The 14,441-nt window shown below is 35.7% G+C and overlaps 1 protein-coding gene and 1 non-coding gene across 2 annotated transcripts in view; both read left to right on the top strand.

Annotated features, from left to right (window-relative positions):
* Nucleotides 1-12,227, top strand: part of LOC106883885 (peregrin) — a 103,887-nt gene extending 91,660 nt beyond the window's left edge. Inside the window, exons 11-15 of the mRNA XM_014935024.3 lie at nt 452-775; nt 3,950-4,711; nt 7,471-7,577; nt 7,753-7,895; nt 11,839-12,227. Of these exons, the coding sequence (XP_014790510.1) occupies nt 452-775; nt 3,950-4,711; nt 7,471-7,577; nt 7,753-7,895; nt 11,839-12,031 (1,529 nt within the window). The 3' untranslated portion in view covers nt 12,032-12,227. The remainder of the gene's footprint in view (nt 1-451; nt 776-3,949; nt 4,712-7,470; nt 7,578-7,752; nt 7,896-11,838) is intronic.
* On the top strand, nt 7,058-7,131 carry Trnat-agu (transfer RNA threonine (anticodon AGU)). The gene has a single exon. It is a non-coding gene; the product is annotated as a tRNA-Thr (tRNA).
* Nucleotides 12,228-14,441: the final 2,214 nt, after the last annotated feature.

Below are 14,441 nucleotides of genomic sequence, written 5' to 3'. Positions count from 1 at the left end.
TTACATAACAGCATCACTCAGGTCTGTGCCATGAAAAAAAGTACCCACTATACACTTTAAAGTGGTTGGCATTTGGAAGGGCATCCAGCTGTGGAAACCATGCTAAAGCAGACATTGGATCGCAATACAGTTTGACACTGTTGAACTGTCCAACCTATGTCAGCATCAGAGATGGATGTTAAATGATGATATTAATGACTATATTGTTAGCATTGTTCTTCAAGATGAAAACTATTATTTCCATGTATTTCCTTCAAAATAATAATTCTTTTAACTAGATCTTTTATTCCAATGATGTACATATTGTTATTTAAAAAAAAAAAATTCATTGAATTATAAATTTAATTGGTAAATTTTGGATTTAAAACATTGAATATGTCAACTTTGTGAGTAAGATTTTATATTTTTTTAATAACTTGCTCTTTTATATTGCATCTTGATTCTTTTTCAGCATCAGAAGGACTCTCAGCAAGTTCTGAAAGTGGCCCTGTATTATCAGTTAAGCAAACTTCCCAAACATGTTTACGATCAGACTCATCATCTTCCATGGCAACAGTATCTGCCCCACCCTCATCCAAGCCCACCTCACCTCCTCTGGTCAAATCGCCTGCATCATCTCCTACATCAGCTGCAACTACTGCATCAGAAAAGACTTCCTCAGTGCCATTGAAACCTACTAAGCCTACAGCAGGTCGTCGGGGCCGAGGCAGATTACGGGCACGTAGCAGCCGTAGTGAATCTGAAAGTGATGTATGTTCTTCCCGGCGGGAGTTAGGTAAATATACCGCTTCTCCTCGTAGACTAAGTGTTGACAAGTACTAAGACAGGTTGTTCCCTACTCTATATATTTACCTGCTACTGAAGCATTACAGGTTTAACTTACCAGCAAAGCCTGACCTTACAGATGAATCCAGTTACAGAATACAAAAAATATCATCCAAAAAATAAAAAAAACCTAAAGAATACAATTAAAGGAAAGAAAGAGCACACCTATTCTCGCCTCTTCTGTATTCTCCCTTTCCTGACTTTATTTCAAAACCTTGTATGAGTCCATGAAATAAAGCTTGTGTGATCATGTTTAGAATTGTTCTTTTTTTTTCTTCCCCTCCTTACATTTTGAAAGTTAATCAAGTGTTTCTGCTATTAAAATTCTGCAATGCTGTTTCTATCTTGTATATAACTATCTGCTTGGTATGTACTCTTGATTTTATTGAATGTCTGCAGTAACACATAATGTAGATCAAGGCATAGCTTCTGAACAAATATTGTCTATGCCAAGCCAAAATCATTCCTGTGTTGCTTCACATAAAAATTCTGTGTACATGTAGAGCTAGTCTTTGTGATCACTATTTTATTTTTTGTATTATTAGCATAATGCTAATTTTGCCCTCTGTATGAGGTTGTACAAAATATTGAAGTGTTTTAGCAAACATAGCTTTGTTTTTCAAGAAAAATGATTTTAATTCATTATCTAACCATCATTGATTTTATTTTCAAAAATAATTATTCAGCCTTAGTTTTCATATTAGAATAATTAGATTCATTAGGGAACCATTTCAATTCCTTTTTTTAATTTCTTCACAAAGACTAACTCAGAACACGAAATGAAAACTGACCAAGAAATGATTATGTAGTGTTGTTTCAGATAAGCAATACCTCAGCTATGAAAATAGAATGAGTTAATTTTCATTTACATTCTTAAAAAAAGAAACAAAATCAATTCAGTCACTTTGATTTGGTTGGAAGGAAGTTAATTGATATGTAAACTAATTTCTATTAATTTTTGTTGTCTTAAATTAAATATACATATAACATTATTTGATCAATTCTTGGTTAGTACATGACAAAGGTCATATATTGGAATAATATATATATATATATATATATATATATATATATATATATATATATATATATATTTATATAATAATTTTGTGCATACTACTAATTTTTCCCTCATGTTATAGAATGGTTATTTTCCAAACATATGAATATTCTTCTTTTAAACTCCTTTATAATAGGAATCACTTTTAATTAATTTTCCTAACCTTATTTAAAAATATACATATATATTTGAATTGATGAATTATATGGCAATTTTCATTTTACATTTCCTTCTCAGAAATTGTGAAGATTTTTTTTTTTTTAATATCTTGCAGAGAACTTAAAGGTCAACTGTTGATTCTTTTTTTTCTCTTTAATATCGCCCATAGTTCTTTAACCGTTGTACTGGCTGACTTGCTCACTAAGACTATCTTCCTTTCATTGATAGCCAAGGCCTTGTTCCATTCAATGTTGCTGCTGATACTGACATACTTTTCCTCATATCTTTTCTCAAACTCTTTTTGCTTTTCAATTACAGCCATTACTCATTCTTCATCCCTTTACTATTTTCTTTCCATCCAACTAAAAACTTAGTAAATTCTACCCCCTCTTCCAAAATAACAATAACCATTGCAAATACTAAAAGGTTATTAAAAATAATCAGAAATTTTAAAATTGACTCAATTAACAAGGAAATAGTTATTTGTTTCAGAAATGCAATAAGTTGTGATTTTAAAAACATTTTTCAAAGTTTTGCTGAACTCTCACTCTTCTGACAAAGTGCTAGATCATGAAATGGAAAATTTAGAACTGTTTATGCTGTGTAGTTCAGTTAAAATTTAACCAGTTTCCAAATATTCCTTACAAACTTGTTTGCACTTACAATTTATGGTAGGAATTTCAGTTTTTTTGTGAGCATTATAGTTTTTCACTAAGCTTTTTTGTGTTGATTTGTGGAGTAAAATATAGAAAGTCATTTTTATAGTGACTTCATTCTTTGCCAGATTGAATTAGTTATCATTTGTTTACTACAGATGTAGTGAACTCCTTTCCTGTCGGTAATATTCTGCTGAAAAATGTCTTGCTACTGGGAACCATTTTAAGCAGATTCTATAAATTACACAAATGATTGTTTCATTTAAATACAGAAAATTTCGAATCTTTCAGACTTCTCTGGAATGCTGTTATTATTATAACCATAATAAATGATGGTATAATAATAACAATGATAATAAAAATACTAAAAGTGTAATTATCTGTTTAATTAATTCTCCGATACATTTATATTTTGTTTCATTTTGCTGGGAATCATTTGAACAGTTGAAGTCTTTATTATTTTTGTTTTTCCTTGTTTTGTTAATTCATTTATTGACTTGTTCTTTCATTAAGTCCAGCATGACCGATGATTGGAAACTTACTCCCAACAGCTGAAGATTGGTATAGGCTTGGTTTCTTTTGGAATTTACTATTTTTCTTGTTTAGGTTACTCCATTTGTGATTCTTGGTTTACGGGCACATTCTTGTGGGATAGATTGTGTGTGTGTGTGTGTGTATATATATATATATTTATATATATATATACTCTTGGTAATTCAACTTGCCTGTTTCTTAATAAAAAAGGATAATAATCTTGCAAATAAAGCATTGAAATTTAAATGAAGATTCTTTCTCTTCCTTGAAATCAAAGGCATTCAATCTTGGCTCTCTATTCAGATTTTCTTCTTTTCCTTTTCATAATTGCTGCTGCTAATTACTACTACCTCAATAATAATTATCTTTAATAAATATTTAAAGTTGTTCCTTAAAATCATACATCCAAAGTAGTGTAGGTGTGATTGGTTAAGTACCTTAAGTGAAAGCATTTCCCCATCCTTCAACATTATCATTCTTTTATTTCTTATCTTGTTTTTTTTTTTAATATTTTTATTTCTATAGTGCTTGTTAACAAATGATTAATGATATTCTACAAGCTACAATTTGTGACTTGTTGATTGTTACCATACTCCTTCCCCTCTTCTGTACAACATTTCCAACAGCATTTTTCTGTTATATTTGCCTATAAGCCAAGAAAAGAATGGTGTTTCCTTCATTACATTGCTGTTTTTCTTTCTTTCCTATTTTTCAGGAGGGGACGCTAAAACTTCTAATGACACTTCTCAAACTGTTGCCACTTCTGCCCAGTGTTGTGAATCTAAGGCTTCACCAACTCCTGTTACTCCACCAAATCCAACTGCCCATGCTCCTATTGCTGGAGTCAACCGACGGACTGCAGTGCTCTTCACTAAGAAGTTAAATAAAACAATGACTCCTTCAGCAGTGAGCACGCCACAGCGTAAGGGCCGTCCTCCTCGCCTTAAAAGCCAGCTAGATCTTCCAGACAATTGTAGCACCCAAACATTTCCAGGACCAAATAGCAAAGGAACTGGTGGTAGTGGTAGCAGTGGCAGTGGTGGCAGCAGGGGTGGTAGTTCCAGTAGTAGTGGAAATGTAAGTAGTGTCACTAGCAGCAACAATAACAGCAGCAGTAACAACAACACCAACACCAACACCACTAAAGCTAGTAGTGGTGTCACCAGCCCGGTTTCTGCAAGCAGTGGACGAAAAAGAGCAGCTTGTTCTACTAACATAGGGAACCTAAATGTTCGTGACATCCAGCCAACACCACCCAAACGAGGAGCTGTGTCTGTGGCCTCTGATCCTGCACACTCTAATATGTCAAATTCGGGTGATTCCACTTCAAACCTTTTGCCAAAAAACAGCTTTACTCAGTACCGAATTGATCCAACAAACAGTTTTTCAGAATCGGACAGCACATCGGACATCAGCAGCAGTGATGAGTCTTTGTCTGACAGTTCTAGTGGGCAATCAAGTAGCCAGAGTAGATCAGGTACTTCAGTTTAATTCTGTGTTTCTCTCAACTGCATGCCCTTTCTTTCATTATAAATAAAACTTTTGTATATGTTAAATTCCATCTACTTGCATTGGTTATTTTGACTTTTTGCTGACTTATGATTTTTTCCCTTTTAACTAATTTTTTGATAAAATACAAATCACCCCTCATTAGTTGTGTTCAATTGTTATAAGTCCAGCTTCATTTAAAACCTCTTGTGATTCTAAATCAGTGTCTCTAAAAAGGAGTAGTAATTCCTCCTTGTGTTGGTAAATGTCACACATATTATACTTGTATTGTATGATAAGTGTAATATAGTGTTGGAGGTATTAATGTGTATAAGATAAAACATGAATGTTTTAGTAAAAATTGTGTATGAACTCTATTCTAAAAAATTTGTTCTTTATCTTTATCCATTACTATTTAATTTTTGTTTCATGTTCAAAGGCTTTGAAAAAGAGACACTTTTTAAAGTTACAACTTTGACTATTCTGCCAGTGCCACCTGACTGGCACTTATGTTAGTGACACATAATAAGCACCATTCAAGCGTGGGTTGATGCCAATGCCACCTGACTGGTACCCATGCCGGTGGCATGTAAAAAGCACCACCCAAACGTGGTCGATGCTAGTCCCCCCAACTGGCTTCTGTGCTGGTGGTACATAAAATGCACCCACTACACTCTTGGAGTGGTTGGTGTTAGGAAGGGCATCCAGCTGTAGAAACCTTGCCAGATCAGATTGTAGCCTGGTGCAGTCTACTGGCTTGCCAGTCCCCAGTCAAACCGTCCAACCCATGCCAGCATGGAAAACGGACATTAAATGATGATGATGATGATGATGATAATTGAGATTTGTAAGTAGCTAACTTATGCAGAATCTTGACTGGTTAAATAGCTAATAATAGTATAAGTAATACTGGCTAGTTAATGTTAATTCAACATCATTTTATCCACTTCAATTTTTTTTTAACTTGCTTTCTTAAAAAATGTAATCTATCATTTGGTTTCATTAAATAAAATCTTACAACTATTTCCATTCATTACTAGAAGTGGACAATGAGTGGACTATTTGGTTAAAGCAGCATGAGTTCCATTTATACCCTTCCTTTACATTTTCCTTAACTTCCCTGGCTACTTCCTTTCCATTTTCATTTCTTTTTTATATTTTAAATTTAAATATATTTATAGTTTTTAAATTACTCTATTATATATTTTAAACAATCTTCTTAGCTGCAGATATGATAGAAGATATATAGCATATGTTTGTTTGTATGCGTGAAATTAATGGTGATGCTTATCTTAAATTTTTCTTTTGCATATCATTTAATGTATAAAATATTAAATTTTTCATGTTCATAATAGAAATTACTGGTATACTGTAAGACATGTACTGTAATGGTTGCAATCATTCAGATAAACCTGAATTGTTTTTGGGAAGAATGCCCTTCTTCCAAAGCTGACATTTATGAAATGTCAGTTTGATGCTACTCTTAATGCTTGCAATGGTAAACTTTATTTTCATATAGTCCCTAATTACATTTAGAAGGGCTGAATTAATATGACTTAAGTATCTCTACCTTTGTTAACACTTTTGTTTTATTTTAACCGTTCCAAACTATATATAGTAAACTAATCTTATGTGTATAAAGTAAGCTGCAAAATAGATGGTATGCGATTTATGCGTATATGTGTTTTAGTATATCTGTCCTATATTAGTTATGTTTATGCATTGGACTGAATTCAGGGGTCCATATTTCCAAATCTTTTATCTACTGAATCATAGTCTCTTTGGTCAATTATGTATCAAGTTATTGGACTGAATTTTGCTCTAGTCATACTGGTAATGTTCAGTGTTATACATACTGTCACTGTGCAAACCAATTAACATTTCCAACAACTTCACCTTCAGGAGAATATAACAATAAATAAATAAATACAACTAATTTAAGTATTAGAGATTTCAATTTAAAAGTTTGGAAAGCAAAACTGTTTTCTGCATATATCACATATGTATTGAATAGTTATTAAAATCTTATCATTGACATTGGATTGTGCCTCAAACTATTTTACTGAGAATGTATGTACAGTTCTCAATTCTCAGTTGAATATTTGTGCACTAACATAAATATCTATCTGATGGTAAAGAAACAGTTTCTCCAAGAATCCAAAACTATTAAGCCATTCAACCCATGTTTAACCTATATCAACAAATGTAATATCTTAAAATGAAACAAAGATTTAAAAAAAAAAAAAAAACTTTGAATAATTTTCTTTTTGAAATTATATGTTGATCTTTCTTGGTCAACATAATCAGAATTTTGGGTTGTAAAAATAGCTTACACGACTCCGTAGCTCAGTTGGTTAGAGCGCCAGTTTAGTAAACTGGAGGTCAAGGGTTCAAATCCCTTTGGAGCCTATCATTTTCTTTTTACACATTTTCTCAACTACAGTCCTTTGATGGGATTCTCAAGTTAATGTTTTGTGAGTCCTATTTCTTGAACTGGATATTATTACAGTGTATCTAAAACACTTTAATTATTTTGATATTTTGCTACATAGTGTTTTGAACTCTTGCTTAATTTTTTTTTTAATATTTAAAACACCATATTTTACTTATCTTCCCATTCTCTTCAGTGTCTCTTTTAATAAAATCTTTTTGTTTGGTTTCTCTCTTTACATTAAAATCATGTTATTCTTTATGTGATCTTGTCATGAGCTGATAATCTTTATGAATTTCCATTTATTATTGTTGCAGCACGTGCTCATCGAAGCACAAGTTGTGATTCTGATGACATCATTCCGTTAGAGCCGCTTGATTTAGTGTGGGCCAAATGTCGAGGTTATCCCTGGTATCCAGCACTGGTGAGTTATTTTACAATTTCTGTGCTTTCTCTTTAGTTTCATTTTTCATTGCTTTGACTCCAGTTTTCTTTGTAACTTTTTCATTCCTGACATTTTGTAATTAAAGTCAATTTCTAATTGCCTGTGATAAAATCAATTTCTTTATAATGTCTTTTTTCTTTTTTTTGTGTCACAGATAATTAATCCCAAAATGCCAAAGACTGGTTATTTTCACAATGGAGTTCCAATTCCAGTACCTCCAGATGAAGTTTTGGCTTTACAAAAGAAATATGATGAACCAGTTTACTTAGTGTTGTTCTTTGATACTAAAAGAACTTGGTGTGTAAAATTTTTTTTTTCTCCAAATACTGGACAATTTTTTGGGGGGGACTTCTATTAAAGGTTGAATAAATCTAGCTTTTGCTACTACTTAGGTGTAGGAGATTAGTTTACTAAAGTGTAAAGTGATGTTACTTGAAGAATTTGATGTCTTTCATAAACAAAAATTAACTTAAAAATTTAAATGGAAATACTGCTTAAATCTGAAGTAATGGAGTAAGATTGGCATTTTTCAGAAGAAATAATAGAACATGCGATGCTTTATATAATTTATAGTTTCATCTGTCTAGTGCTTCATCATAGATTAGCTACTGTCATCTCAGCCTATGCACCTCAACCTGGGCTACCAGATGGTCTGAAAGACCAATTCTATGACACCCTCTTGCAAACTACCTCGTCGACGAGTGACAGGGACCTTCTCTTTGTGGCTGGAGACTTCAACGGTCATGTCGGACGTCGTGCTGGGGGCTTCCATGGCATACATGGAGGCTATGGCTTCGGTTCCCGCAACGAGGAGGGAACCAGACTGCTGGAGTTCTGTGATGCAACCAATCTTATAGTCTGCAATACCAACTTCAGGAAACCTGCCAGTCACCTAGTCACCTACCGCTCCGGCAGGCACTCTAGCCAAATCGACTACATCCTCGCCAGAAATAGGGAAAGAGGGCGGCTTATAAATGCCAAAACCTACCCTGGCGAAGAATGTACCCCACAACATAGATTAGTAGTTAGCGACTTTGGGATCAAGGCAAAATGGGTGCCCAGAATTAGACAGGCTTGGAGAAGAAGGGTGTGGAAGCTTAAAGACCCTGCAAACGGACAGAGACTTAGAGACAAGTTACTTGAAGCATTTAACGAAATAGAAGGGGATATAGCATCATACAACGTGGAAGACAATTGGAGATTTCTGCGGGACAACCTGTTGAAAGCCACCGACCAGATTTGTGGGTGGTGTAAGGTCCCCTCCCAACCCAGAGTAACGTGGTGGTGGAACAAGGAGGTAGACAGGGCTATTAGACAAAAGAAACAAGCTTGGAAGGACTGGAAGAACGGTGGTAGCAGGGAATTGTACCAATGTGCCAGAAGGGAGGCTAGGCGACAGGTTTATTTAGCCAGAGGGGAAGCAGATAAGGAAAGATTTGCCAATGTTCTGCGCCGTGAGGACCAAAGACTCGAGGTATTTCGGGTTGCAAGACAGTGTAGGAGAGAGAATAGTGATGTTGTAGGAGAGAAATGTGTTCGCATGGATGATGGTACGCTTGCATTAAATGAGGATGCAAAGAAAGAGGTCTGGAGATGCCACTACGATAGATTGCTTAATAAAGAGAATGAATGGGAGAAAGAGAGCCTGCCTTATGTCGACCCAATAGAGGGACCAGCTATCCGAGTTGATAGTACCAGGGTAGATAAAGCAATTAAGAGTATGAAGACCGGGAAAGCCCCCGGCCCATCAGGAATCACTGCAGAGATGCTCAAAATATCTGGCAGTGTTGGCTATAGCCTAGTCACCCGTATTACGAACCAGGTGATACACGAAGGAGTCATACCCTATGACTGGTGTAGCAGCATCATAGTCAACTGCTACAAAGGTAAAGGGGACGCTTTAGATACAAATAATTACAGAGGCATCAAGCTGTTAGATCAGGTTATGAAAGTTACAGAGAGGGTCATAGCCCAACTAATTAGGGAGCGAATCAATTTAGATGAGATGCAGTTTGGGTTCGTGCCAGGTAAAAGCACTACTGATGCCTTATTTCTAGTGAGACAGTTGCAAGAGAAATACCTAGCCAAGGATAAACCTCTGTACCTGGCTTTCGTTGACATGGAGAAAGCCTTTGACAGGGTCCCCCGATCCCTTATCTGGTGGTCAATGAGGAAACTTGGGATAGAAGAATGGCTAGTGAGAGCTGTGCGAGCCATGTACAGAGATGCGGCCAGTAAGGTGAGGGTTGGAAATGAGTACAGCAATGAATTCCGGGTAGAGGTAGGGGTCCACCAAGGTTCCGTCCTCAGCCCCCTATTATTTACCATAGTCCTCCAGGCAATCACAGAGGAGTTCAAGACAGGTTGCCCCTGGGAGCTCCTCTATGCTGATGACCTTGCCCTAATTGCGGAGTCACTATCAGAACTAGAGGAGAAGTTTCAGGTGTGGAAGCAAGGTCTAGAATTGAAGGGCCTTAGAGTCAACCTAGCTAAAACCAAAATCCTAATAAGTAGGAAGGTAGATAAAACACAAACCCCTTCAGGTAGATGGCCCTGCTCAGTATGTAGAAAAGGAGTAGGTAGTAACTCTATAAGATGTACCCGGTGCAAGCTATGGACACATAAGAGGTGCAGCAACATCAAAGGCAGGTTAACTAGCAAGTTAGTTTTTGTTTGTGGCAGATGTTCAGGTGCAATAAAGACTGCAAACAAACAGGAAACAACTTCTATCTCATTCCAGGGTGAAAAACTAGAGGTAGTCGATAGCTTCCGCTATCTGGGCGACCAAGTTAGTAGTGGGGGTGGGTGCGCTGAAAGTGTAGCTGCTAGAATAAGAATAGCCTGGGCAAAGTTTAGAGAGCTCTTACCCCTGCTGGCGACAAAGGGACTCTCACTCAGAGTAAAAGGCAGACTGTATGACGCATGCGTACGAACAACCATGCTACATGGCAGTGAAACATGGGCTGTAACTGCTGAGGACATACGTAAGCTCGCAAGGAATGAAGCCAGTATGCTCCGTTGGATGTGTAATGTCAATGTGAATACCCGTCAGAGTGTAAGTATCTTGAGAGAAAAGCTGAACATTAGAAGCATCAGTTGTGGCGTGCAAGAGAGACGATTGCGCTGGTATGGACATGTGGTGAGAATGGAGGAGGATAGCTGCGTGAAAAAGTGCCACACCCTAACAGTTGAGGGAACCCGTGGAAGAGGTAGGCCCAGGAAGACCTGGGCTGAGGTGGTGAGGCAAGACCTTCGTACATTGGGCCTCACCGAGGCGATGACTACGGACCGAGACCTTTGGAAATGGGCTGTGCGTGAGAAGACCCGGCAAGCCAAGTAAGATCGTTGCCAGTGCCCCTGGACTGGTTCTTGTGCGGGTGGCACATGAGATGCACCATTTTGAGCGTGGCCGTTGCCAGTACCGCCTGACTGGCTCCTGTAGGATTTTCGAGCGAGATCGTTGCCAGTGCCCCTGGACTGGCTTGTGCGGGTGGCACATAAAAGACACCATTTCGAGCGTGGCCGTTTTCGTGCAGGTGACACGTAAAAGCACCCACTACACTCTCTGAGTGGTTGGCGTTAGGAAGGGCATCCAGCTGTAGAAACTCTGCCAAATCAGACTGGAGCCTGGTGTTGCCATCCGGTTTCACCAGTCCTCAGTCAAATCGTCCAACCCATGCTAGCATGGAAAGCGGACGTTAAACGATGATGATGATGATGATGAGAGTTCAAAACCTAGTAAGGTTGACTATGTCAGCAAGTTAGGCATATACTGTGGTTAATCCAATTTCCTACTAATTTGTAGCTTTGTGCCAATGTCAGAAATTATTTTTGGTTTTCATTGTGTGATTTCAACATTGGAGATTTGAAATTTTGGAGGTTCTTTTTTTAATAGTCCTGAAGCATTGTGTTAGCACTTTAAAAAGTGCAAACACAAATGCTTAAAATTTTTATTAATAACCAAACTCTGATTTTGGTAGACATGTTTGTAAAATGCTCTCAATTTTTTAATCAGTCTGTTTTAACTCTGATACAAATTGCTTAAGAACTTTTTCATTTATTTGTTTTAATTTCATATTCAAATTAAATAATTTCTTTAATTTGACATTAATTTGACATATTTGTTTGGCAATTAAAAAAATAAAAAAATTGCTTTAAGTTTAGGAATATTTTCATGAGAAAGCATTTTGAATTAATTTCATTTTATATTTATATATTTCTTTTCTTATCTTTTTAATAGGCAATGGTTACCAAGAAATAAGCTTGAACCTCTTGGTGTTGACTCAGGTTTGGACAAGGCCAAACTAACGGAAAATAGGAAGCCAAATGTTCGCAAAGCTGTTAGAAAAGCATATGAAAAAGCAATTCTTCATCGTTGTAGTGTGACTGGTGATCCTAATCCGTTGTCTGGGGATTCCAGTACTGAAGACTAACAAGATATCGGACTAATAATATAGCTTCCCTATAATAATAAACTGGCTTATATGGCCAAAGGGCTGTTTATTTTAATATTGCAATTTTGGGAGCTATCTTTACTGACCATCCACATGGCTGCTATATGTAAGGTCTTAATTTATAACTAGCCACCTTCTGTTGTCACTCTCTTCTCACCATTTCTTCCCCCCCCCTCCTCCTTTTTTTTTTCTTTCTAAAGTTTCATTCCTTTTTTATTTTTTTCTCTCTCTCACCTATTCTTTTCAAATAGCACAGATGCTGTCTGCTGTCTGAATAGTTATGAGAGTTAACAGAAGTCGCAGTGAATATTGTTTTATAAATATTTGAGAAATATTGTAAATATTTTTCCATGTAGTCCATTATATCAATTGTTCATCGCCATCTCATCAATGAGTGCTCGGTTAAATGTTTATCCTGTTGGTCTTACATAAATGGCCCAAACGTTTTCTGCTTCTTGACATCTGCTCATCTTATCTGCTATTTTTCTTTTAGTTTTTCACTTGCATACACATACATTTTACCTTTATAAACATACACACACGTACATATATACTCTAGAGTTCCTTAGTTTCTTTTAGCCATCATGTCTAAGGCCATACTGTGGTTATAATTGTGTGTGTGTGTGTATGCATAGTGTGTATACATGTTTGTGTATGAATCTGTATGTATTAATGTGTGTTTGTATGTGTGTCTGAATTTATGCATGTTTGTATATATGATGATGGTATATGTATATATATATGTGTGTGTATTGTATATTTCTATACATATATGGGTATATGTATATAAATATATATTAATATATATATTATTACACATAAATATATACACGCACACGTGTGTATATTTAGGTGTGTGTAAGTGTGTGTATTTTGTAATGGAAATTTATATTGTGCATTTAGTTTTAAAATGCCTTCTCTAAAGACAAAGTTCTTGGTGATTATAAGTGGGATGGGAACTGGGTGCTGTATAACATCATGGACAATATATTATATTTTAAGACTTTGTTTGGAGAAAGCAAAGGATTTTGATGCTTGTTAAGAATTTGTTGTTATCAAGCATCATATTGTTAAATTTGACTTTACAATGGATTTTATTTCTGGTTGCTGCTAACATTTTCTTGCAACACGTACGTAGGAAGTACTTTTGTATTTCATTGCATTTGTTTTTGTACAAAGCACTTAGTATGTTTCCTAATCAGACCAAAGAAGCATGTTGAGGTTGCTGATCAATGGGTGGATGTTGTTTGTGTGTGGGTGGTTGATATCATTTTGAAAGGATTGAACAATTTGAAACTCTTTGCAGTAGTGGAATTAAATGTGAATCACTGGCTTGAATGTTCATCACAACTGTTCTTAAGGGTACCATAGAGAAGACTGAGCTTTTCCCCTCAACCATAGCATTGTCATAGTGGAAACTGACCATCATTTTACCTAGAGATTCATATACAATATTTACTGATAAATTGGCATTTTTGGGGACATATTTTAAATTATTTTTTATTGTCATATATTAATGAAAAGAAACCAAAAGAGAGAATAAAATTAGTTTGAAAAATCTTTTATTTTCTTGATATGATATAAATTAATTTTTTAAAATTCTTGATCTTTTTTTTTTTTAAAATTCCCTCTTGGTTTCATAAAAAATATTATTTGGTTTTTGCCAGTATCTATCTGTCTGTTCATCAAAGTTCGAAAATATTTTCTGATGCAGCTCATTTAATCACCTCATTTTATTTGAAAGCAGGGGCTAGACTCCCACCCCTTTCCTTCCTTTTTGGCATCAGATTTGTCACTCTTTCGGCATAATTCTTCTGTGCTTCTACTTCTGTAGTTTGTCTTAGTCATTATTTACTTTATCTCCTCACAATCTGCCTATATACACATAACTTGATCATTTCTTTCTACTGCCTATGTCCTCTGTAAACCCAGCAGCGATCTCTAATCTCCAAGGTTAGATATAATGGTGTCAGTTACCTCAGCCATTAACTGGTCATGAAGCTTTTCACGGGTATTTTCGTGCATTTTTACATGATATTCACCTTCACTCTTTATCTATTTTCCATTAATTCTTAATCTGTTCCTTTCTAACTATCCATTTCTCTCTGATTATTCTACTGCTGTCCTATCTGAATCTCCAACCTTTCTGGTTCTCTGCATTTTTCATTTAATTCTTTCTCTAATTTTTCTCGCTCTAAAAACTCCATTGTTTTCTTTAAAAAAAGGTAGACATTATTACTTTCTGTAATCTAGGCCTGAACTGTGGCTCTACTGAATATTCCAGCATGTGCTTTTGCTGGAGGTATAAGCACAATAGAAATCTTGTCTAAGCATTTCTGTAAAAAAATTGCTTTAAGGTATTTTCATAATGTAATCACATTTTAGTTTT

Source organism: Octopus bimaculoides, chromosome 1 (genome assembly GCF_046866305.1).
Source record: "Octopus bimaculoides isolate indiv1 chromosome 1, ASM4686630v1, whole genome shotgun sequence".
Lineage (NCBI taxonomy): Eukaryota > Metazoa > Mollusca > Cephalopoda > Octopoda > Octopodidae > Octopus > Octopus bimaculoides.
This window is presented reverse-complemented; position numbering and strand designations above follow the sequence as displayed.